General features: G+C 45.4%; 1 protein-coding gene across 1 annotated transcript; it reads left to right on the top strand.

The window, feature by feature from the left end:
• Positions 1 to 931: 931 nt before the first annotated feature.
• On the top strand, positions 932 to 25,039 carry SERPINA6 (serpin family A member 6). Its single transcript, XM_061395206.1, has 5 exons — positions 932 to 1,053; positions 12,406 to 13,034; positions 18,082 to 18,352; positions 22,999 to 23,146; positions 24,727 to 25,039. The coding sequence occupies exons 2-5, from the start codon at positions 12,425 to 12,427 to the stop codon at positions 24,910 to 24,912; spliced, it is 1,215 nt and encodes a 404-aa protein (XP_061251190.1). The 5' UTR covers positions 932 to 1,053; positions 12,406 to 12,424; the 3' UTR covers positions 24,913 to 25,039.

Raw genomic sequence — 25,039 nt, 5'->3', positions numbered from 1 at the left:
ATTCTGCACACTATATCCAAGGATGGGCAATCATGTCCTTTGGGGGACTGATATGAACACTGAAAAAAAGTGAGTCTCTCTCCTTCTGATATCATATTACCAGTTAGAACCAAGTAACCTGCAGCTGCAGTGCCCACCTTTTCCCCACCATAAAGAAACTAAAGCAGGAAAGAAGAAAGCGGAGCAAAAAAAGAATTTTTTAAAAAGAGAGAGAGAGAGATTAATTTAACGACCACCTTGGAACTCCTGGATCCAGCCAGGCCTGAAGCCCTCCCACTTCAGAATTATCCTTCAAGAGACCTGGTATAAATTCTTTCCTGCTTTAAAGCTGTTTGAGTTGGGTCTGTCATCTGCAGCCAAAAGAGAGCTGATGAATAAAAATGTAGGGAAGAGGGAAGGGAAGGTGCTAGGTTTCAGAGTTGCATGGTCTTGGATTTGAATCTCAAGAGCAGCTCCCTTAAGCTCCATGCACCTCAGTTTCCTCGTCTAGAGAATAGTAATAATAATAGTATCGTTTCACAGAGTCGTGAGGATTAAATGAGATAATCCACGGGAAGCACTCCACTGCTTTTATTCCACATCTATCTTCCCCTCACACTATTGCCCCCCTGAAGGTAAGACCTTCTGGGCTGGACTCATTCCCAGATGAAGCTCAGCACCTGGTTCTTCACAGGTGTGAGCACCATCATGCTAATTAAGGACACCTGTGGCTTCTGCGCCCACTGCCACCCAGGCAACCACAAACCCTGACGTAACTCCAGCCGCATTTTGCTATTAAAAAATCAAACCTCAGGGAATTGAATGCAGAAGAAAGTTAATTTGCAGCATTGCTGTGTTTACTTAAATTTCCTGGAAAAGGCTCCCATTGGTTAATGACTGGGGGGAGGGGACCACCAAATGTTGAAGGCCACTGGCCCCCCTCTAACCATTAACCAGCTGGGAAGCTGACCAACAGGATTTAGCAGCAGCAGCCCCGCTGGCTTACTGTACACATGACATGATCCAGGACAGCAGGACCAAGCCAGCAGTTGCAGCCTGAGCCCACTGCTGACCGTGAGTAACAGCTGCCCGGCCTCCAGAACCAAGCCATGACTGCGTCTTGCTCACCTGAATTTTTTTTTTTTTAAATGGGGCATGGAGCCTTAGGGCAACCAGCAGTGACAGGAGACAACCCTAGAGAGGGTTTTCCAGAGTCTGTGGGCCACCCACAGGGGTTTTGATTTTTCCTGGGCTCCTGTCTTGCAGGAGTTGACTCGGCTCTAAAAGCCATTCCCAGCTATCACACAATGCCCCTAAGGCCAGCCAGACAGCCATTAACAGCCTCTGAGACGGAGTCTGAGAGCTGGGATGGATCGGCACAATAGAGCGCCCCTGCCCGGGGACACAGGCAGGGGAGGACAGTGCCCAGGTGACCCAGCACAGACTGTACCCTACAGAGCTGCACACACCTCCTCCCTGGATGACCTGGGGCAAGGATCCTGCAGACAGAACGGAACTACCAGCATTACAGCACACAGTCTGAGGTTAAATGCACAGGGCCTGGGACTGTGCCTGACTTGTACAGAGCATCTAGAAAAATAGAGAACACAGTGGGTGTGTACTGCGTGTGTATGACTTCAAAAATGAGGGACAAGGAAGACATACATGAAATGAAATCCATGGATGATATTGATATTTTGCATTTTTACGTTGCTGGGTTTTCACTCTAGAGAAAGGCAGAACACAAGCTATGTAGTCAGACCGCTAGGCTTGGGATTTCAGCCCTCACTCCCTGGGCCTCAGTTTCATCATCTGTACAATGGACCCAGGATGACCCAGGAAGTGAGGTCATTAAAGAAAGCACTGTTAACAGCTGTGACTGATATTCACAACAGTCTTGTGAGGTGGGTAGAGTTTTAATCCCCATCTTGGAGGATTAGTACAGGAGGGGATTAGCACAGGAGGGTATGAGGCATGAAATCTCAGAGACAGCAGGAAGAGAAGGGAAGAGAGAAGAATTTCTACTGGGGGCAAGCCCATCCCATTCCAGGCTGTGAACTGCATCAGGTCCTTGCCCAAGAAGGGGCCAAAGATGAGCATGGACATGGCCAGGACTGAAGCAAAGATCTCACTAAAGTCTGACAGGGGCAGTGACAGAGAGAAGCACAGAGGAGGGCTTCCTGGAGGAGGTAAGGAAGTGATCCAGGCATGACAGGGAGGGGACAGGCCAACAGAGTGCAGAGAGTGGAGCCACATGGGGAAGGACTGGAACTGGCCCATCTTTGTCTCCAGTTCTCAGGCCAGAGCCAGGCTTTGCAAACATTGGAGAATGGAATGACCTCCCTGGCCTGACCCAGGCAGAGGGATGAAAGTCTGGTACGTGCTTGGAGGACACCCCAAGAGACACAGTGTTGCTATGACTGAGATTTCAACAGGCCAAATTTGGGGTTGGGGGTTGAGGCAGGACTCTCTGGGCAATGTGAATGAGGATCAGCCCTGCCTGGGAGCAATGGGAGTCCCTGACAGCTTTTCTGCAGGAGGCTGGCCCATCTGCTTGATTCTGGAAACATGCCCTGGCTGCAGAGGAAAGAAAGGTTGGCAGGAGGTGAGCAAGAGGCATGGAGATCAGGTCGGGGAGGAGGGGCAACTGGGAGGGATGCCAAGTCCCAACTTTGGGCTGTGTCCTAAAACTGGAGAAGAAGACAGACCCCAGAAAGGTGGACAGTCAAATGGGCCAGGCCAGGGGTAGGTGTTGTTAGCAACTCTACTTTATATCAAGGAAACGGGCAGAGTTTGAACAGTGCACCCAGATCATCTGGGTCATAAGATAATGCTGAGATCTCCATCTGACTTGGTCTGCCGTGAAACCTGGGAAAATGGAGATTGTCTGTAAGCCAGGAAACTGGGCAGGGACGGGGTGAGGCTCTTATCAAAGCCAAGAAGCCAGGAACGGGAATTGTATTTCCACCACGTGGAGGGAGGCAGGCAGGGGGCTTGAGAGGGGCTCAAAGAGAGGTTCTCGTGAAGTTCTGGGTTTGCAGTGGGCCAGGAAAGGGCCTCAGGGTGTGTTCCGGAGCAGACTACTGACTCCCACCTTCAGTGTGCATGCATTCTCCTGAGGGACTGGTTTCACTGTGGGTTCCCAGCCCCATCCCAGCATAGCTAGTCCTGCAGGTGGGGTGGTGCAGGGGGACCTGCTTCTCCTATAAGCATCCTTCCTTTATAGGAATATGGGGGCGTTCCATAAAGCACAGGGCTTGGGACCACTGGCCTTGCAGGCAGAGTGTCTGCTTACTGATTCTGACCTTGGCTATATTTTTTGGAATCATTTTATCAAACCTTTTTAATGGCTTATCATTAATTTTTTATTGTGGTAAGATATATAAAGATTGAGCCTTTCAACCAGGTTTAAGTGTGCAGTTCTCTGGTATCAGGTACATTCACATTGTTCTGTAACCATCACCACCATCCATTTGCAGGACTTTTTCATCATCACAAACTGAAACTCTACCCATTAAACCCTAACTCTCCATTTCCCCCCTCCCCACCCCCAGTGCTGATAACTACTAACCTTCCTTGGGTTTCTATGAACTTGACTGTTGTAGGGCTCTCATGTGGCTCAGTCAGTAAAGAATCTGCCTGCAATGCAGGAGACATACTGATCTCGGCCCCCTGGTTCCTAGCACCAAGTTCCTAAAACCCTTGTAATTCCCTAAGTGATAAGAACGCGAGAAGCATCTTTTGCTCGAGTATTTGGTCTTTGACCCTGCTTCCTGAGGCAGAGCTCCAAAATCCCTTGGCATTTCCTGGGTGACAGCAGTGTCCTTTGCTCTAATGAGGAGATGCTGGGTGACCTCCTGGATAGCCTCAGGATGGGGGCTGGTCACCTGAAAGATCAAGTCATGACTGGAACTTGGAACTTTCAGCCCCATCCTGCAGGAAAGGGCGAGGGGTTAGAGATTAAGTTCATGATCAATTCCACCTATGTGATGAAGCCTCCATAAGCATGCCAAAGGTGTGGGGTTCAGAGAGCTTCTGAATGTACATGGCGAGAGGGTGGTGTATATACAAGCCACAGGGACAAGAGCCCCTGTGTTTAAGACCCCTCTAGACCTTGCCTTACTCTCTTTATCTGACTGTTCATCGTTATTGTACCCTTTACTTTTTATTTATCTTAAATTTTTAGTGGAGTATAGTTGATTTACAATGGTGTGTTGATTTCTGCTGTATAGCAAAGTGAATCAGTTATACATACACAAGTATTCACTCTTTTTTTAGTTTCTTTTCCCATGTAGTTCACTATGAAGTATTGAGTAGAGTTTCCTATGCTATACAGTAGGCTCTTCTTAGTTATTTTATAATAGTAGTGTATGTATATTAATCCCAATCTCCCCATTTATCCCTTCTCCCTCACTTTTCCCCGGGTAACCATAAGTGTGTTTTCTGTATCTGTGACCCTATGTAAGCTCATTTGTAACTTTTTTTTTAGATTCCATATATAAGGAATACCATATGATATTTGTCTGTGTCTGATTTACTTCACTCAGTATGGCAGTCTGTTGGTCCATCCATGTTGAAGCAAATGGCCTTATTTCAGTCTTTTTATGGCTGAGTGATATCCCATTGTATATATGTACCACATCTTTATCCATTCCTCTCTCAAAGGACATGTCCTGACGACTGTAAATAGTGCTGCAGTGAATGTTGGGGTATGCATCTTTTTGAATTATGGTTTTCTCTGGATATATGGTCAGGAATGGAATTTCTGCATCATATGGGAGCTCTATTTGTAGTTTTTTAAGGAATCTCCATACTGTTCTCCATAGAGTCTGGACCAATTTACATTCCCACCAACACTGTAGGAGGGTTGCTTTTCTCCACACCCTCGCCAACATTTATTGTTTGTAGATTTCTTCATGATGGCCATTCTGATCTTGCATTCTAGGAATCAATCCCACTTTGACATAGTGTAAAATCCTTCTACTACGCTGCTGAATGCTGTTTGTTAACATTTTGTTGAGGGTTTTTGCATCAATGTTCATAAACAATTGTCTGTAGTTTCCTTTTCTTATAGTGTCTTTGTCTGCCTTTGGTATCAGGGCAATGAATGAGTTAAGAAACATTCCCTCCTCTTCAGTTATTTTGGAAAGTTTGAGGAGAATTTGTGCCAATTCTTCTTTAAGTATTTGGTAGAATTCAAAACTGAAGCTGTATAATCCGGGTTTTTCTTTGTTGGGAGGTTTTCAATTACTGATTCAATTTCCTGACTACTTAAAGGTCTATTCAGATTTTCTGTCTCTTTGTGGTTTAATTGTGGTATGTTTTGTGTTTCTATAAATTTTACATTTCATCTAGGTTATCCAATTTTTTGGTGTATAACTTCTAATTTTTTCATAGTATTCTCATAATTTTTAAAAAATTTCTGTGCTATAGGTAGTAACAAACCATGTGCTCACCAGGACCTGTGGTGAATGTCTGAGTGTCTCCTATGGAGGTATGGGTAAGCAGTGGACTGCTGCAGGGACAGGGGCTCTGGGTGCAGTAGACCTGGGTATGGCATAAACCCTCTTGGAGGAGGTCACCATTAACCCCACCATAAAGCTGCCAAAACTTACATAGGACTGGGGAAACACACTCTTGGAGGGCACAAACAAAACCTTGTGCACACCAGGACCCAGGAGAAAGGAGCAATGATCCCACAAGAGACTGCCCCAGACTTGCCTGTGAGTGTCCAGGAGTCTCTGGTGGAGGTGTGGGTCGGCAGTGGCCTGCTGCAGGGTAGGGGGCACTGAACGAAGCAGTGCCTGCATGGGAACTTTGGAAGGAGGTCTCCATTATTTTCATTACCGCCACCATAGTTTGGCCTCAGGTCAAATAACAGGGAGGGAACATAGCCCCACCCATCAACAGAAAATTGGATTAAAGATTTATTGAGCATGGCCCCACCCATCAGAACAAGACTCAGTTTCCCCTCCAGTCAGTCTCTCCCAACAGGAAGCTTCCATAAGCTTCTTATCCTTCTCCATCAGAGGGCAGACAGAATGAAAAACAGAATCACAGAAAACTAACCAATCTGCTCACATGGACCACAGCCTTGTCTAACTCAATGAAACTATGAGCCATGCCATGTAGGGCCACCCAAGACAGATAGGTCAAGGTGGAGAGTTCTGACAAAACGTGGTCCACTGGAGAAGGGAATGGCAAACCACATCAGTATTCTTGCTTTGAGAACCCCATGAATAGTATGAAAAGGCAAAAAGATAAGACACTGAAAGATGAACACCCCAGGTCAGTAGGTGCCCAATATGCTACTGGAGATCAGTGGAGAAATAACTCCAGAAAAAATGAAGAAACGGAGTCAAAGTAAAAACAACACCCAGTTGTGGGTGTGTTGGGTGATGGGAATAAAGTCTGATGTTGTAAAGAGCAATACTGCATAGGAATCTGTAATGTTAGGTCCATGAGTCAAGGCAAATTGGAAGTGGTCAAACAGGAGATGGCAAGAGTGAATATCAACATTTTAGGAATCAGTGAACTAAAATTGACTGGAATGGGTGAATTTAACTCAGATGACCATTATATCTACTATTATGGGCAAGAATCCCTTAGAAGAAATGGAGTAGCCATCATAGTCAACAAACGAGTCTGAAATGCAGTACTTGGATGCAATCTCAAAAATGACAATGATCTTGGTTGGTTTCCAAGGCAAACCATTCAATATCACAGTCATCCAAGTCTATGCCCCAACCAGTAATGCTGAAGAAGCTGAAGTTGAATAGTTCTATGAAGACATACAAGACCTTCTAGAACTAACAGCGAAAAAGATATCTTTTTCATTATAGGGAACTGGAATGCAAAAGTAGGAAGTCAAGAGATACCTGGAGTAACAGGCACATTTGACCTTGGAATAGAGAATGAAGCAGGGCAAAGGCTAATAAAGAGTTTTGCCAATAGAACGCACTGGTCATAGCAAACACCCTCTTCCAACAACACAAGAGAAGACTCTACACATGGACATCACCAGATGGTCAACACCGAAATCAGATTGATTATATTCTTTGCAGCCAAAGATGGAGAAGCTCTATACAGTGAGCAAATACAAGAGCAGGAGATGACTGTGGTTCAGATCATGAACTCCTTATTGCCAAATTCAGACTTAAATTCAAGAAACTAGGGAAAACCACCAGAACATTCAGGTATCAGTTCAGTTCAGTTCAGTTCAGTCGCTCAGTCATGTCCAACTCTTTGCAACCCCATGGACTGCAGCACACCATGCCTCTGTGTCCATCACCAACTCCTGGAGCTTACTCAAACTCATGTATATTGAGCCATCCAACCATCTCATCCTCTGTCATCCCCTTCTCCACCAGCCTTCAATCTTTCCCAGCATCAGGGTCTTTTTCAAATGAGTCAGTTTTTCAAATCAGATGGCCAAAATATTGGACTTTCAGCTTCAGCATCAGTTCTTCCAATGAATATTCAGGACTGATTTCCTTTAGGATGGACTGGTTGGATCTCCTTGCTGTCCAAGGAACTCTCAAGAGTCTTCTCCAACTCCATAGTTTAAAAGCATCAATTTTTCAGTGCTCAGCTTTCTTTGTAGTCCAAGTCTCACATCCATACATGACTACTGGAAAAACCATACCTTTGAATAGACAGATCTTTGTTGGAAAGGTAATAGCTCTGCTTTTTAATATGCGTCTAGATTGGTCATAACTTTTCTCCCAAGGAGCAAGCATCTTTTAATTTCATGGCTGCAGTCACCATCGGCAGTAATGTTGGAGCCCAAAAAACTAAAGTCTGTCATTCTTTCCACTCTTTCCTCTTCTATTTTCCATGAAGTGATGGGACCAGATGCCATGATCTTAGTCTTCTGAATTTTGAGTTTTAAGCCAACTTTTTCACTCTCCTCTTTCACTTTCATCAAGAGGATCTTTAGCTCTTCTCTGCTTTCTGCCATAAGTTTGGTGTCATCTACATATCTGTGGTTTTTTATATTTCTCCTGGCAATCTTGATTCCAGCTTGTGCTTCATCTAGTCCAGCACTTCTCATGATGTACTCGGCATATAAGTTAAATAAGCAGGGTGATAATATACAGCCTTGACATATTCCTTTCCCAATTTGAAACCAGTCTGTTGCTCCATGTCCAGTTCTAACTGTTGCTTCTTAACCTACATACAGATTTCTCAGGAGGCAGTTCAGGTGATCTGGTATTCCCATCTCATGAAGAATTTTCCACAGTTTGTTCTGATTCACACAGTCAAAGGCTTTAGCATAGTCAATAAAGGTATTATTATACAGTGAAAGTGACATAGCTTCAAGGGGTTAGATCTGATAGACAGAATGCCTGAAGAACTATGGATGGAGGTTCGTGATATTGTACAGGAGTCAGTGATCAAGACCATTCCCAAGAAAAAGAAATGCAAAAAAGGTAAAATGGTTGTCTGAGGAGGCCTTACAAATAGCTGTGAAAAGAAGAGAAGTGAAAGACAAAGGAGAAAAGGAAAGATATACTCATCTGGATGCAGAGTTCCAAAGAATAGCAAGGAGAGATAAGAAAGCCTTCCTCAGGGATCATTGCAAAGAATAGAGGAAAACAACAGAATGGGAAAGACTAGAGATCTCTTCAAGAAAATTAGAGATATCAAGGGAACATTTCATGCAAAGATGGGCACAATAAAAGACAGAAATGCTTCTAACAGAAGCAGAAGATATTAAGAAGAGGTGGCAAGAATACACAGAACTATACCAAAAAAATCTTCATGACCCAGATAACTACGATGGTATGATCATTCACTTAGAGCCAGACATCCTGGAATGTGAAGTCAATGTGAAGCCTTAGGCAGCATCACTACGAACAAAGCTAGTGGAGGTGATGGAATTCCAGTTGAGTTATTTCAAATCATAAAAGATTATGCTGTAAAAGTGGTGCACTCAATATGCCAGCATATTTGGAAAACTCAGCAATGGCCACAGGACTGGAAAAAGTCAGTTTTCATTCCAATCCTGAAGAAAGGCAATGCCAAAGAATGCTCAAACTACTGCACAATTGCACTCATCTCACATGATAGCAAAGTAATGCTCAACATTTTCCAAGCCAGGCTTCAACAGTATGTGAACCATGAACTTCCAGATGTTCAGGCTGGATTTAGAAAAGGCAGAGGAACCAAAGATCAAATTGCCAACATCCATTGGATCATCAAAAGAGCAAGAGAGTACCAGAAAAATATCTATTTCTGCTTTATAGACTATGCCAAAGCCTTTGACTGTGTGCATCACAACAAACTGTGGAAAATTCTTCAAGAGATGGGAATACCAGATCTCCTGACCTGCCTCCTGAGAAATCTGTACGCAGATCAAGAAGAAACAGTTAGAACTGGACATTGTTCAACAGACTGCTTCCAAATTGGGAAAGGGGTATGCCAAGGCTGTAAAGTGTCACCCTGCTTATTTAACTTATATGCAGAGTATGTCATGAGAAATGCCAGGCTGGATGAAGCACAAGCTGGAATCAAGATTGCCAAGAGAAATATCAAAAACCACAGATGTGTAGATGACACACACATATGGTAGAAAGTGAAGAAGAACTAAAGAGCCTCTTGATGAAAGTGAAAGAGGAGAGTGAAAAAGTTGGCTTAAAACTCAACATGCAGAAGACTAAGATCATAGCATCTGGTCCCATTACTTCATGTCAAATAGATGGGGAAACAGTGGAAAGAGTGACAGACTTTAGTTTTTTGGGCTCCAACATTACTGCCGATGGTGACTGCAGCCATGAAATTAAAAGACGCTTGCTCCTTGGAAGAAAAGTTATGACCAACCTAGACAGAATATTAAAAAGCAGAGACATTACTTACCCAACAAAGATCCATCTAGTCAAAGCTGTGTTTTTTCCAGTAGTCATGTATGGATGTGAGATTTGGACTATAAAGAAAGCTGAGCACTGATGAATTGCTGCTTTTGAACTGTGGGGTTAGAGAGTCCCTTGGACAGTAAGGAGATCCAACCAGTCCATCCTAAAGGAAATCAATCCTGAATTTTCACTGGAAGAACTGATGCTGAAGTTGGAACTCCCATACTTTGACCACCTGATGTGAAGATCTGACTCATTTGAAAAAGACCCTGATGCTGGGAGAGATTGAAGGCGGGAGGAGAAAGGGACAGAAGATGAGATGGTTGGATGGCATCACTGACTCAATAGACATGAGTTTGAATAAACTCCAGGAGTTGGTGATGGACAGGGAAGCCTGGCGTGCTGCAGTCCTTGGGGTTGCAAAGAGTCGGACATGAACTGAGCAACTGAACTGAACTGAACTGAACTGATAAGTAATAATGCCCCTACTTTCACTTCTGCTTTTGGTAATCTGAGATTTCTCTCTCTTTGTCGAATTAGTCTAGCTAAAGGCTTATCAATTTTATTAATCCTTTTGAAGATTAGATTTTATTATAATTATATCCCTAATATATGGTTATGCTATTCTATGCTAAGTTATTTCAGTCGTGTCCGACTCTGTGCGACCCCATAGATGGCAGCACACCAGGCTCCTCCGTCCCTGGGATTCTCCAGGCAAGAACACTGGAGTGGGTTGCCATTTCCTTCTCCAATGCATCAAAGTGAAAAGTGAAAGTGGTGAGGTGAAGTTGCTCAATCTCTGACTCTTAGTGACCCCATGCTTGCAGCCTAACAGGCTCCTCCATCCATGGGATTTTCCAAGCAAGAGTACTGGAGTGGGGTGCCATTGCCTTCTCCGAATATATGGTTATAATACTATACAATATCATATTTTGGCTTCATTGATTTTCTCTAACTTCTATTTATTTATCTGTGCTCTAATTTTTATTGTTTCCTTTCTTCTGCTAGCTGTACTCCCTTTTGGTTCCTATTTACATGGATTATCTTTTTCCATTCTTTCATTTTCATATATGTGCCTTTGGATCTAAAGTGAATCTTTTGTAGTGAGCATATAGTTGTTTCTTTTTTTAAAATCCATTCTGTCAATCTCTGTCTTTTGACTGGAGAATTGTATCCATTTACATTAATTACTCATATGGAGGAACTACTCGGTCATTTTCCTATTTGTTTTCTATATGCCTTATAGTTTTTTTGTGCTTTATTTCCTGCATTACTAATATATTTTTGTGTATTTAGTTGATTTTCTGAATTACATGGGAAGATTTATATTCCTTAATACAAAGGAAGGAGTTTAATTACCTTCCACTTCCCTCTGTGCATGTGCTGTGTGGTGCTCAGTCATGTCCAACTCCTTGTGACCCTATGGACTGTGTAGCCTGCCAGGTTCCTCTGTCCATGGGATCCTTCAGGCAAGAATACTGGTGTGAGTTGCCATGCCCTCCTTCAGGGGATCTTCCCAACCCAGAGATTGAACCCAGGTCTCCCACATTGCAGACAGATTCTTTACCATCCGAGCTACCAGGGAAGCCCAAGAATACTCGAATGGGTAGTGTATCCCTTCTCCAGCAGGTCTTCCTGACCCAGGAATCGAACTGGGGTCTTCTGCATTGCAGGCATATTATTTACCAGCTGAGCTAGCAGGAAAGCTCCTCTCTGTGCACACTCTATATCTTTTCAGGTTTTAATGGAAATTGCATTTAATATGGTAAAGTTATAACACTGTCATTTGACTTTATGCCAGATCATCTTCAATAACATACAAAACTGCTCTTATATAGTTCCATTCCCATATCTTTTCAGTTATATAAGTCACAAATTACATCTTTATTCATTGTGTGTCCAAAAAGATACATGAATAATTATATTTTATGTGTCACTCTTTTAAATCATATAGAAAACATAAACAAGTGGAATTACAAGTCAAAATTATGCTAGTTTTTATACTAACTCATGTATTTACCTTTTGCAGAGATCTTTACTTCTTCTTACAGAATCTATTTACTTTCTATGGTTCTTTCATTTTAACCAGAAGTACACCCTCTAGCATTTCTCATAGGAGAGGTCTAGTGGTAAGCTACCTCAGCTTTTGTTTATCTGGAAATGTCTTAGTTTCTTCCTCACTTTTGAAGGACAGTTTTGACTGATAGAGTATTCTTGGTTGATAGTTTTTTCTTTCAGTACTTTGAATGTATTAACTGAGTGGGTAGTTAACCTTTCTAAGCATCTATTCTGCCCACCTAAAATCAAAATAATCCTTTATACTTTGTTGTTGTCACCTGAAGCAATATTCTGGGCACATGGTTTGGTATTTGAAAATCACAGCAGGTGCAATTCATACTTTCAGGAGAGGAAATCAAGGCCCAGAGTTCTGACTTGCCCCAGGCCACACAGCCAATGTAAAAGAAGAAATTGGAGCTTGAGTGGGGTCTTTGCTAGGGCTTCTGCCTACTGATTACCATGCCCACTGCCTCGGAGGACCCACATCATCTAATGAGCATTTCTGATTTTGCAGGACCTGGCCATCCTGGACAATGCTACCCACCCTGTACACCTGTCTCCTCTGGCTGTCTACCAGTGGGCTCTGGACCGTCCAGGCTAAGGGCTCTGACACTGACATGAGCACAAGGAACCCTCACCGGGACTTGGCTCCAAACAATGTTGACTTTGCCTTTACCCTGTATAAGCACCTAGTGGCCTCAGCTCCTGGCAAGAATGTCTTCATCTCCCCTGTGAGCATCTCCACGGCCTTAGCTATGCTGTCCCTGGGCGCCAGAGGCTACACACGGGAGCAGCTTCTCCAAGGCCTGGGCTTCAACCTTACTGAGATGTCCGAAGCTGAGATCCACCGGGCCTTCCGGCATCTCCACCACCTCCTCAGGGAGTCAAACACCACCTTGGACATGACCATGGGCAATGCCTTGTTCCTTGACCACAGCCTGGAGCTTCTGGAGTCATTCTCAGCAGACACCAAGCACTACTACGAGCTGGAGGCCTTGACCACAGATTTTCAGGACTGGGCAGGAGCCAGCAGACAAATCAATGAGTATATCAAGAATAAGACGCAAGGGAACATTGTGGACTTGTTCTCGGAGTCAGACAGCTCAGCCACACTCATCCTGGTCAACTACATCTTTTTTAAAGGTACCCCTCACCCATCCCATTCAGTTAAAGCCATCAAAGCCCAGAGTGTACTCTTAGGCAAAGTCTTTGATCTTATAAAGCACATGCATGTCTGAAGAGTCTCCATCTTCACCATGATCCTATTAGAAAAGTGAATTACATCACCCTCACCAAGGATCAAAATGACACTCAGAAGAACAGCTTGCCCATGCTCTTGCAGGTTGGTTTAAGGCCCACATGTAACCATGAACCCTCTGAGTGCCTCATGGTCTACAGATATTGGCCAACTTCTGACTGAGATTGAGGTACTTGGTCAGGGGCTGAAAATACAGTCTAGAACCAGACAGATAGCCCACACTCTCAGGAACTTCCAGACAGCCTATTAAACACTTCCCAAGCCAGCTGTGACCAAGACCCCTCTCAGTCAAACCGCAGCCCCTCCTCACCAACTTGGAGCAAAATTTTCCAAAGTGCGTATCCATAAAAATCACCTGGAGACCTGTTAAAATGACAGATCCTGGTGTCCATGCCAGATCTACTGGAGCAAAACTGCAGCAAGAATGTTCTAGAATTTGTATTTTTAACAAGGGCCCCTCCCCCAATCATTTTTATGAACAGGTAGCTTGGGGATATACTAAACTTTGGTAGCTTAAACAGCACAAATTTTAGGCTTGTTACTTGTGTGTGTGTTTTGAGAATTTCAACATCTGGTCTCTTAACAACTTTTAAGTTTATGTTAGTGTGCTAGTCACTCAGTCATGTATGACTCTTTGTGACCCCGTGGACTGTAGCCTGTCGGGCACCTCTGCCCATGGGATTCTCCAGGCAAGAATACTGGAGTGGGTTGCCATTCCCTTCTCCAGGGGATCTTCCCGACTCAGGGATCAAACCTGGGTCTCCTGCATTGCAGGCAGATTCTTTACCAACTGAGCCACCAGGGAAGCCCCAAAAGTGTTATTAACTGTAGTCACCAAGCTGTACATTAGATTCCTGAAACTTACTCATTTTGTAACTGGAAGTTTGTACCTGTGACCATCTTCACCCATTTCTCCCCTCATTCTGTTCCCTGTTTCTGTAAGTTCTGTGTTTTTAGAGCCCACATACAGGTGACAGCGTAGTATTTATCTTTCTCTGTCTGATTTATTTCACTGAGCGTAATGCCTTCAAGATTCATCCACACTGTCACAAATGGCAACGTTTCCTTCTTTGAAGGGCTGAATAATATTCCAGTCAGTGTGTGTGTGTGTGTGTGCGAATATAAATGTACTTTTCTTTATTCATTCATCAGTGGATACTTAAATTGTTTCCATATCTTGGCTATTGTGAATAATGCTTCAGTGAGCATGGGAGTGCAGGTATCTCTTCAATATAGTGGGTTCATTTCCTTCTGATAATTCCTAGAAATGGAGTTGCTGGATCATGTGGTAGTTCTAGTTTTAATTTTTTGAGGAACCTCCATAATGTTTTCCATAAGGGCTGCACCCATTTACATTCCCACCAACAAGGCACGAGGGTTCCCCACATCCTTTTCCCCATATCCTCACCAGCACTTGCTTTCTTTTTAATAATAGTCATCCTGACAGGTGTGATGCAATATCTCATTGTGATTTTGATTTGCATTTCCCTGGTGATTAGTGGTGTTAAGCACATTTCCTTGTACTTATTGGCCATTTATATTTTATCTTCTTTGGGGGAAAAAATATCCATTCAAGTCCTCTACTCAGTTTTAAATTTGATTATTTGAGGCTTCTTTTGATATTGAGTTGGATGAGTTTCTCACTTTTTTTTTGGATATTACTCCCCTTATCTAATATATGTTTTGCAAATATTTAATTCCATTCCATAGGTTGCCTTTTTTCTTTGTTGACTATATCCTATGTAGAAGCTTTTTGGTTTGATGTGATCCCATTGGTTTATTTTTCTCTCTGTTGCTGTGCTTTTGCTATCTTACCCCCCCCCCAAAAAAAAAAATCATAGCTAAGATTAACATCAAAAAGCTTCTTTTCCCCTAAATTTTCTTCTAGGAGTTTTATGGTTTCAGGTCTTCTGTTTAAGACTTTAACACATTTCAAGTTAGTTTTTGTGAATGATGTAAGATAGGCATTCAATTTCATTCTTTTGTACATGAATATCCTTTTCTCAGCTCCATTTATTGAAGAGATTATTTTTTCCCCCTGAGTATTCTTGGTTCCCTTGTCATATATTAGCTGACTATATATGTGAAGGGTTATTTTAGGCTTTCAGTTCTGTTCCATTGGTTGATGTGTCTGTTTTTATGCCTGTACCATACAGTTCTGATTGCTATAACTTTATAATATGGTTTGAAATCAGGAGGTGTGATGCTTCCAGCTTTCTCTTCTTTCTCAGTATGGTTTTGGCTATTCAGGATCCTTTGTGATCCCAATCAAAAGACAGTATTCTTTACACCTGCCCATGGGAGGACCAAGGAGTCTAGGAATGTTTGCCTGGAAATGTTCCTGGATGCTCCCGTGAATTCTCCAGGCCATGTCTCCCACTAGACTATGCACTCTCGTGCATGGCATCCTCAGCTCGTTGGGCACCCTAGTGTCCTTGCGTGGTGCTTGGCACATGCAAGGAACTCAGCAGTGGTTGCATAGAAGTTCTGCAACACTGGTAGAGGGAGGACCCTCTTGAGCCTAAGGGAGACTGAGAGACGGCTGGCAGGACAGGGGCTGACAGGGTATCATTTGACACAGGGCTTTGCTCTCACAATTTCTAAGCATTCTCATGACCACAATGGGGCTGAGTTCATAGGAAATAATATTTCCTGGTAATAAAATCAGAAAGAGTTTGAACATCTGAAAGAAGAGCAGACATTGACAGGAGCGTGGGTTGCTTGATTATACACAGATGTTCTATGATAAAGCAAAGCTAATTAATAAGGCCCTGTTTAAGCTTAGAGATACTTTGAAATGTTTCCAGCAAGCCAGGATAATAATACAAATGAAGAATGGTGCAGCTCTCATCACTAAATTTAGGACATGGACGGTGTCCCTGGCGTGTTCCTTACTTAGTGAATTGTCTTAACAGCTCTTTTTCAGAGAACATTAGAAATATTGTTAAAAGATCTTCCAGGGATTCATCCTTGCTGTCTCCAATTTCCCTTCATAAATTCCTAGGAATTTTCAAGAAAAAAAATCCCTTAAAGTAGAAGTTAGATGGCATTCTAAATTTGGTTTTCTACCAAGCTGGATATACGATACACTTGCTTCTAGAAAAGAAATACTCAATAAAAAGCACACAGCAAACTTTTAAGTATGGAAAACCTAGCACTAAAAAATATTTCATCCACAATTTTTTGGCTGTGAGTTGGAGCCATTGGCCACAAAACACACACCCCTTTAGTTCTGAGGAGTCCAGACTTCCTTTGTTTTGGTTTAGTCACTAAGTCATGTCTGACTCTTGCAACCCCATGGACTGTAGCCCGCCAGGCTACTCTGTCCATGGGATTTCCCAGGCAAGAATACTGGAGTGGTTTGCCATTTCTTTCTCCAGGGGATCTACTGGACCCAGGGATCAAACCCATGTCTCCTGCATTGGCAGGCAGATTCTTTACCACTGAATCATCAAGTAAGCCCAGAGGATGGCTTGAGAGCCCATAAACTATCTCATGTGCTGTGAGACAGCCTCAGTCATGGAGATGGACCAGGCGCAGTCCCTGAGTCTCCAGGATCTGTATCCATTGCTCGTTACCCTGCATCCTCTGGCTTCTGCCTGTCATCTCCCTTAGAAGCCCTTCCAGGGTGCTGAGGCTGCCTCAGAACCAAGAGTTTTTGCCCATGGTCCAGAGATCCCACAGGTGGATGGATGGAGGATGTCTGCTTGGAGCTATGCTCTGGCCACCTTCAGGCAGCCTCAGTTGGCAAAAGTAACCTCACAAGGGTTTCTGGGTTGGACGTCAAGGGCAGCCAGAACACTTGGGATCTTCTGGACTCAGGGTCCTCATTCATCTCCAGACCTGGGGAGACAGCCTAGAGCCAAGGAGGCCCTGGTGAGACTCAACCCATGTTTAAATATCCAAAAACCTGCCATCTCCAAGAGGACTTGGAGTTGCTTGGAATAAACTCAAGGGCTGAACAGGCTCAGCAGGCAGGTATTACCAACAGGCAGGCTTTGGCTTCCTCTAAGGAGCAACTCCGGTGGCTCAGATGTAAAGAATCCACCTTCAATGCGGGAGATTTGGGTTCAGTCCCTGGGTTGGGAAGATTCCCCTGGAGAAGGAAACAGTTATCCACTCCAGTACACTTGCCTGGAGAATTCCATAGACAGAAGAGCCTGGTGAGCTACAGTCCATGGGGTCGCAAAGAGTCGGACATGACTGAATGACTTTCACAAGGAGCAACTTCCTTCCCACCAGTATTAACCAGTAGTGGAAAGTCCCATCAATTACAGTAGTGAGTTCCCCATCACAAGAGGAACAAACAGATTGCATGATGCTGTTGTGGAATGTGGTGAAGGGAATATGAGTCCAGGTGGGGATGGGAGTCTGAGACCTTGAAGGACTCATCTCACCCTGATCCTGTCTCTAGGAAATGTGCTGTGGCCCTTGGGGCCACTCAGGAGGGGAGGAGGGGCCTGCAGGAAAGTGGGTACGACTGACTGGGTGACCAGGCTGCCTGCTGTGCTTCTGTGGCCAGGACATCAGGGGGTGAGGATGGAATGGTTGATCAGTTCCCCCAGCACTACTTCCAGAGCCCTCCAAGCCAAGATCCACTCGATCCAAAGTCTAGTGTACTGAATCCTACTCCCAAATCCCAGGACTGGCATTCTCTGTTTTCTCTCTCTCCTTCCATTTTTAGAAGTCAGTCTCAGAAAGCATACTAATCCTCAGTGTATCCCAAAGGAGGATGGAGCAGGCTTTACACCTCTGGGAGTTTCACATCCTAACACAAAATTCCAGCAGCTCTGGTGAGGACCTTCCAGGTGGAGGAGGCCACTGCGTAATTTGTTTGGTGGTCAGCCCTGGTGCTCTGATGCCACCCAAGCTGTGCTTTCCTCCTGCTCTCACGGGCCTGTTTTCTCCCCTCCCCGTCCCTCCTGTCCCCAGGCATGTGGGCGCACTCCTTCGACCTGGAAAGCACCAGAGAAGAAAACTTCCATGTGAACGAGGCAACCACGGTGCAGGTGCCCATGATGTTCCAGTCGAACACCATCAAGTACCTGAACGACTCGGTGCTCCCCTGCCAGCTGGTACAGCTGGACTATACAGGCAATGAGACTGTCTTCTTCGTGCTCCCAGTCAAGGGGAAGATGGACTCGGTCATCACCGCGCTGAGCCGGGACACCATTCAGAGGTGGTCCAAGTCCCTAACCATGAGGTAAGCCCTTAGCCAACTGAGTTTCTGCAGTTCCCAGAAAGTGGGGTGAGTAGAAAAGGGACCCATCTAGCTATCCTTCTACCCCTACACTCGCCCTCCAGGGCTTATTGTTTCCCTGTGTGCTGGGTTCTCTGACCTAAAGTCACACTTGTTTATCCACCTGTTGATTGACACTGGGATGCTCTGGGGCATTCCACAAAGGGAGGTCCTTCTCAATCAGGAAGTTGATAGCCACCCCCTGTATTATCACATCTTTCATCTTTTTCTTAAACTGAGTTCACAAGCCCACACTGATCCATTCTGTTACCTTGCTTACCTGCCACCAAGCACTGCTAAAGATTCCTGAGAGACCATAAAAATACATAATGAAACTACTGACCACGGTACCTGCCCTGGAACCAATGCAAAGCCTGAAAGTGAAAGTCCCTCAGTTGTATCCAGTCCTTTGCGACCCCATGGACTGTCCATGGAATTCTCCAGGCCAGAATACTGCAGTAGGCAGCCTTTCTCTTCTGCAGGGGATCTTCCCAACCAGGGATTGAACCCAGGCCTCCCGCATTGCAGGTGGATTCTTTACCAGCTGAGCCACAAAGGAAGCCCAAGAATACTGGAGTGGGTAGCTATCCCTTCTTCAGCAGATCTTCCTGACCCAGGAATCGAACCAGGGTCTCCTGCATTGCAGGTGGATTCTTTACCAACTGAGCTATCAGGGAAACACACAAAGCCTATGAATGGTTAAATCACTTGAGGGATCTAATGCTTCTTCCATCAATCAACCAATCAGTAAACAAGTAAGAAAGTAAGGACATAAGTACATAATAAACTCATTTTTCCCAGGAGCCCCTGAGCTAGAGGGAAATCAAAATTACAGTCAAGCTTGTGTCCAGCCCTGATCCTCACCTTGGAGGAGGGAGCAGATGTTCTCAAGAAGACGGTCTTCACTCTTGGGAGACGGGGGTTTTGTCTGTGCATGAACCAATCAACATGAGAACTGGTGGGGGAGAGTATGCAGACTCAAGGGGAGAGGGGCTGTAGGAGAAGGAGGCTGCCCTTGGATCTAGAGTTTCTCGAGAAGGCTCGTGGGGCAGGCACCACATCATTCATTCATCCATCCATTCATTCAGTATCCATATGTGGAAGCAACTGCTATGTACGATGCACTAGGCTAAGCAGAAGGGATGTACTCTAGAGAAGAAAGAAGATTCTAGTGGAATTATTAGTGGTACAGTGACGTAAGCTCTGTCAGGGCAAGAGAGGGAAGGAGAGGCATAACGTATAAAACTTGGGAGAGGGTAGGAAACTGGACTCTACCCCAGGAAACTGGGGAAGGGGCTGCAGAGCAGAAGGCTTTCACTTTGAACTGAGCCTTAAGCCTGAGTAGAAGTTCAGTCAGCATGAAGCACCCCAGGATCGCGGGTGGAAGGGGTAACAGCACCAGCCAAGTCAGGGAGGCCAGGACCCGAGCACCATCAGCAGCAGAGGATAAGCCAAATCCCTCTCAGATGAACTTGGTAATCCAAGAATTTTGCAGGCAGAAAAATCTAGAAAGAAGCTCTTCTACTTTGTTATGGACATAGGCTTTGTGTTCCATGGTTTGGGGTTCTTTTTATTATAAATGATCCTCTTGGAGAGCTGCTGAGTGCTGGTGCTTCTGGAGAGGTTAATCCAGTTCCAGAGTGGACAGGAGGTCCTAGGGCATTCTCCTTCAGGAAAGAGAGCTGTGGTCAGCTCTGTGTTCCAGAGAGATCCCCAGAGCCACATGGGGGCCATGGAAGGCATTCTGAGTGTCCTTGGACCAACCATCCCTCCCTCCAGGGTGTGTGCATGTGAGCCCGTGTTTGGTCCATCCGTCCATCCATCCATCATGTGCTCAGTCGTGTCTGACTCTTTGCAACCCCATGAATGCCAGGTTCCTCTGTTCATGGGATTTTCCAGCCAAGAATACTGGAGTGGCTTGCCATTTCCTCCTCCAGGGGATCGTCCCAACACAAGGATCAAACCCATGTCTTCTGCATTGCAAGTGGATTCTTTACTGCTTGAGCCATTGGGGAAGCCCCATGTTTGGTCAATAGTAGGGACCCATTTGCCAGTTTTTCTGGTCAACCATCCCATCCCTACCTCACCCTCACCCCTCGAAGGGACCCTGTAATTCAGGTACAGCCCCACCAGGTGGTGATAATGCTCTGATTCAAATTCTAAACCCTGATGTATTGAAAATGAGACAAAGGATACCCTTTCTCTTTACTCCAAAAATAATCTCTAAACTAAAATATTTAAAACAACATTCACCAGTAACATGTGCCATTTTCGTCTAGATTTTTAAAAAATAAACATTCAAGATAAAACTTTGCACCTTTAGACATCATATGTGATTGGGCATCTACTTTATCCCAATGATGTCACCCACAGCTCCTCACCTTCACACTCACGCGGTCACTTCTCACCATTCCCAGCATCACCGCCCCTTCCCCACCATGCTCTCCAATGGATCTGAGCTCAGCATCCTTCAGAGCCCAGCTGACACCCCACCTCCCACTGGAAGCCCCTGGGCCCTACTCACAAGGTGCTCTCGTGAGAGCCTTCCCCCGGGTCCCCTTGCTCAGCTGTCACCTTCCTGCTGCCGGCAGGTCATGGGGACAGCTCTCGGGGTAGGGCGATGGGGCTCCAAGGCAACAAGTCCTGAAGAATCATAGTCCTGCTGCTTCCCAGGGGTGTGACTTTGGAGAAATTCCTCAGTCTCTCTTTGAGATTCAGTCTCAATCTGGAAATTGACGATGTTGACTCCACTTTGTAAGGTTGCGCAGCTTAGGCGAGGTAAAGGAGGTCAGGAAGGTGAGCCAGGAGCTGCCCGGTATGGGTCTGCGTCCCTTACCTTCTGTTGCCATTGCTCATCTAGATAAGTCCCACATCTCATTGGCCTTGGACTCCGCCTCAGTTCCCCAGGTTGGCAGCCTCCAGGCCTCCCCAGGGTGGCTTGTGCTCAGTGCAGAGCAGCTCTCCAGCCTTCCCTCCCGCAATGGACAGCGCGTGCCTTAGCACTGACTTCAGGGTTTCAGGCATCTTCTCTCCCCCATGTGGTGTAGATGAGGACAAGCTCAGAGAGGGATGGGACTTGGCTAAAGCCACACAGCATTAGCAGCACGGCTGGGGCCAGGACCGCTGCTCCCAGCTGCCTGTTCCCTCCACTCCTCCGTTTCTCCCAGGGGATGCTTGAGGTTCCACAGGTCTTTTTTTTTTTCTTTTTAAAATTAAAGTACAGTTGATACACAATATTGTGTTAGTTTCAGGTGTATAGCAAAGTGATTCAGTTATATATATCCTTTTATTGTTCTTTTCCATTATAGGTTATTATAAGATAATGAATACAGTTCCTGTGCTATACAGTAAATCCTTGTTGTTCATCTAATTTATATATGGCAGTGTGTATCTGTTAATCCCATACTCCTAATTTATCCCCCTACCCCTTCCCTTTTGGTAACAGTGTTTGTTTCCTAGGTCTGTGAGACTCTTTCTGCCTTATAAATAAATTCATTTGTATTATTTTTTAGATTCCACATATAAATGATATCGTATAGTATTTGCCTTTTGCTCTCTGACTTATTTCACTTAGTATGATGTTCTCTAGGTCCATCCATGTTGCTGAAAATGGCATTAATTCTTTCTTTTTCATGGCTGACTAATATTCCATTGTATATATACACCACATCTTCTTTATCCATTCATCTGTTGAAGGACACTTAGGGTGTGTTGTCTACTGTAAAGAGTGCTGCAATGAACATAGAGGTACAGCTATCCTTTCAAATTAAGAGTTTTCTCTGGATATATGCCCAGGGGTGGGATTGTTGGATCATATGATAAATTTTTAGTTTTTTAAGGCAACTCCATACTGTTTTCCATAGTGGCTGGACCAATTTATATTCCCACCAACACTGTAGGAAGGTTTCCTCTTCTCCATGCCCTCTCTAGCATTTATAAACTTATTATTTATAGACTTTTTAAATGAAGGCCATTCTGACTAGTGTGTGGTGATGTCTCAGTGTGATTTTGATTTGCATATCTCTAATAATTAGCAATGTTGAGCATCTTTTCATGTGCTTATTAGCCATCTGTATGTCTTTTTTGGGAAAATGTCTATATAGGTCTTCTGCCCATTTTTTTGATTGAGTTATTTGGTTTTTTGATATTGAGTTGTATGAGCTGTTTGTATATTTTGGAAATTAAGCCCTTGTTGGTAGCATGATTTGCAAATATTGGCTCCCACTCCATAGGTTCATTTTGTTTATGGTTTCCATTGCTGTGCAAAAACTTCTGTTTTATTTGATCCTATTTTTTATTTTCACTTTTATTTCTCTTGTCCACAAGGACTTCTTTAGGGATTCTTTCCTTCAGGGTCCAGGAGTTTAGCTGGATTGAGTGGAATCAGCTCCAAGAAAGAGCTGAGAAGAAAGGACTTTGCAATTCAGAGGCCCAAAGAAGAAGCTGCTTGTGTGTTGCAGGGAGAGGCAGATGCTGCCGCCTGCCCCTGTCCCCTCCCCTGTCCCCAAAGAGCAGGTCCATCAGGGAGGCAGGGCATCCCAGGGGAAAGGGGAGTCTGGCTGACCAGGCCCAGCCCAGGAAAGTCTAACCCCATCTGCTTACCCGAGCAGCCAGGTGGACCTGTACATCCCAAAGATCTCCATCTCTGGAGCCTACGACCTTGGGGGCATCATGGGGGACATGGGCATTGCAGACTTGCTCAGCAACCGGACACATTTCTCAGGCATCACCCAAGAGGCCCTGCCGAAGGTGTCAAAGGTAGGTGTCTTTACAGCCCCTCCTTCCCCCTCTACCAAAATTCACAGTACAAACAATAATAAGCAACACAGAGCCCATCCATGAACAGGTCACTAGAGCCCAGGCTGAGAGGTCTTCTCCAAGCCTCCAGTTTACAACAGGCTAAACGGAGGCTCAGCAAGAACGTGACCTCCCTAAGGTCACACAGGAAGCTGGAGACAAAGCAGTAGCACAGTCCAGCGTCCACCTGTTCTGCCAGGCCACACAGAGGGGCTCTGCGAAAGACAAAGTCATCACGGCAGGACTGCCAGCAAAAGGAAGGGTCTGCATGAGATCACACTGAATCACCACCCTTCAGCTTTAGGTTCTGTCGCTCAGAAAATATTACTGAACATGTTCCATGTGCCCCAACCTGTGCTAGATACTAGGGATGCCTCAGACAAGGCCCTGCCCTCACAGGATCTTACCATCCTATGGATGACAAAAAAAAAAAAAGAGAGGGGACAGGAGAGTGAGAGTAGCCCCTGCCCTCACGCTCACAGATCTTGACCACTGTGATGTCTGGCACATGGTGTGCGCTCAACATTGCCTGTGTGTGAAGGACTCAGTCAAACTGCTACCTCCTTACAAGGTGGCTGCAACCCCAGTTTCTCAGAGGAGGAATCTCTGGGAGAGTGAAGGTCACAGAGGCAGTAAATAGAATAACATATGACTCAAAACCTCACATTCCCAGGACACACTGCAGGGGTTCCTAGTCCAGCTCAGCTTCTCCCTAGCCGTGTGGGGCTCGTTACAGAGTGCGCTGAGCCTCTGATTCCCAGCTGCTCCATCCAGGAGAGTCCTGTCCCTTCGTTGCTGTTGTTTACTTGCTAAGTTATGTCTGACCCCTTGCAGCCCCATGGAGCCCACTAGGTTCCTCTGCCCACGGGATTCTCCAGGCAAGAATACTGGAGTGGGTTGCCATTTTCTTCTCCAGGGGCTCTTCCCCACCCAGGGATCAAACCTGCATCTCCTGCATTGGCAGGCAGATTCTTTACCACTGAGCCACCAGGGAAGCCATCCTATCCCATAGGTGGTGTTATTTAATCAGCCAGTTCTGATCTGTCCAAGGCTTTTAATACAAGCCACTCAAGAGTTTTACTGGCTTGAGAATATCTTCTAATTTTGATTATAACTAGGGATGTTTGAGAAGTCACAGATGACCCTTTCCCCTACAGAGTGGGTACAAACCTTTTGCATAAATCGAACCCTCGTATTTACTGGCAAAATGAAGAGGGAACGAGGTCTCCGTCCACCAGCCCAGGACCCAGTAAGGGACGCCCAATATGGATGCTGAACTCCAGTTTAAGCCCCAAGTCCTTTTATCTCCGTTGGTGGGCTCCACCTGCCGGTTTTCTAGGGAGGCAGCCTAGGTGTGACCTGGGTCCGGGAGGTGGACAGATTCCGGCGCTGGTCCGGGGCTGCCGCATAGATGAGCTATCAGTAAGTGCCCGTCTCTGAGCCTCAGCTTCGCAGTCCAGAAAACTGAGGGTGGGAGGAGCTCAGAAAGCTCCGCCCACGCAGCAGGTGCTCATCCTCCACGCCGGGTCTGTTCCCACCAGGTGGTCCATAAGGCAGCGCTGCAGGTCGATGAGAAGGGCTTGGAGGCAGATGCCCCGACCCGGGTCAGCCTGAGCGCAGCGCCCGGGCCGCTCACCCTCCGCTTCAACCGGCCCTTCATCATCATGATCTTCGACGACTTCACGTGGAGCAGCCTCTTCCTGGGCAAGGTTGTGAATCCGACCTAAGGGTGCACTCCCAGGAGCCAAGCTGCGTCTGACTCGGGCACCCAGACCCCACAGAAAGGGGTGGGAGGGCTCCCCCTAATCCTCCCCAGGTTCCCCTCTTGTAATAAATCACTGTCATTGCTACTGG

This window comes from Bos javanicus, chromosome 21 (genome assembly GCF_032452875.1).
Source record: "Bos javanicus breed banteng chromosome 21, ARS-OSU_banteng_1.0, whole genome shotgun sequence".
NCBI classification, from domain to species: Eukaryota; Metazoa; Chordata; class Mammalia; order Artiodactyla; family Bovidae; genus Bos; species Bos javanicus.
Note: the sequence above shows the minus strand (reverse complement) of the source record. Positions and strands in the feature narration are given on the sequence as shown.

What these genes read in the sequence shown, in the direction of transcription:
- SERPINA6 (XM_061395206.1), top strand. Translation starts at nt 12,425, where the DNA reads ATGCTACCCACCCTGTACACCTGTCTCCTCTGGCTGTCTACCAGTGGG. An exon ending in CAACTACATCTTTTTTAAAG is followed by an intron (nt 13,035 to 18,081) that starts GTACCCCTCACC and finishes TCCTGTCCCCAG; the next exon opens with GCATGTGGGCGCACTCCTTC. An exon ending in CCCTGCCGAAGGTGTCAAAG is followed by an intron (nt 23,147 to 24,726) that starts GTAGGTGTCTTT and finishes TGTTCCCACCAG; the next exon opens with GTGGTCCATAAGGCAGCGCT.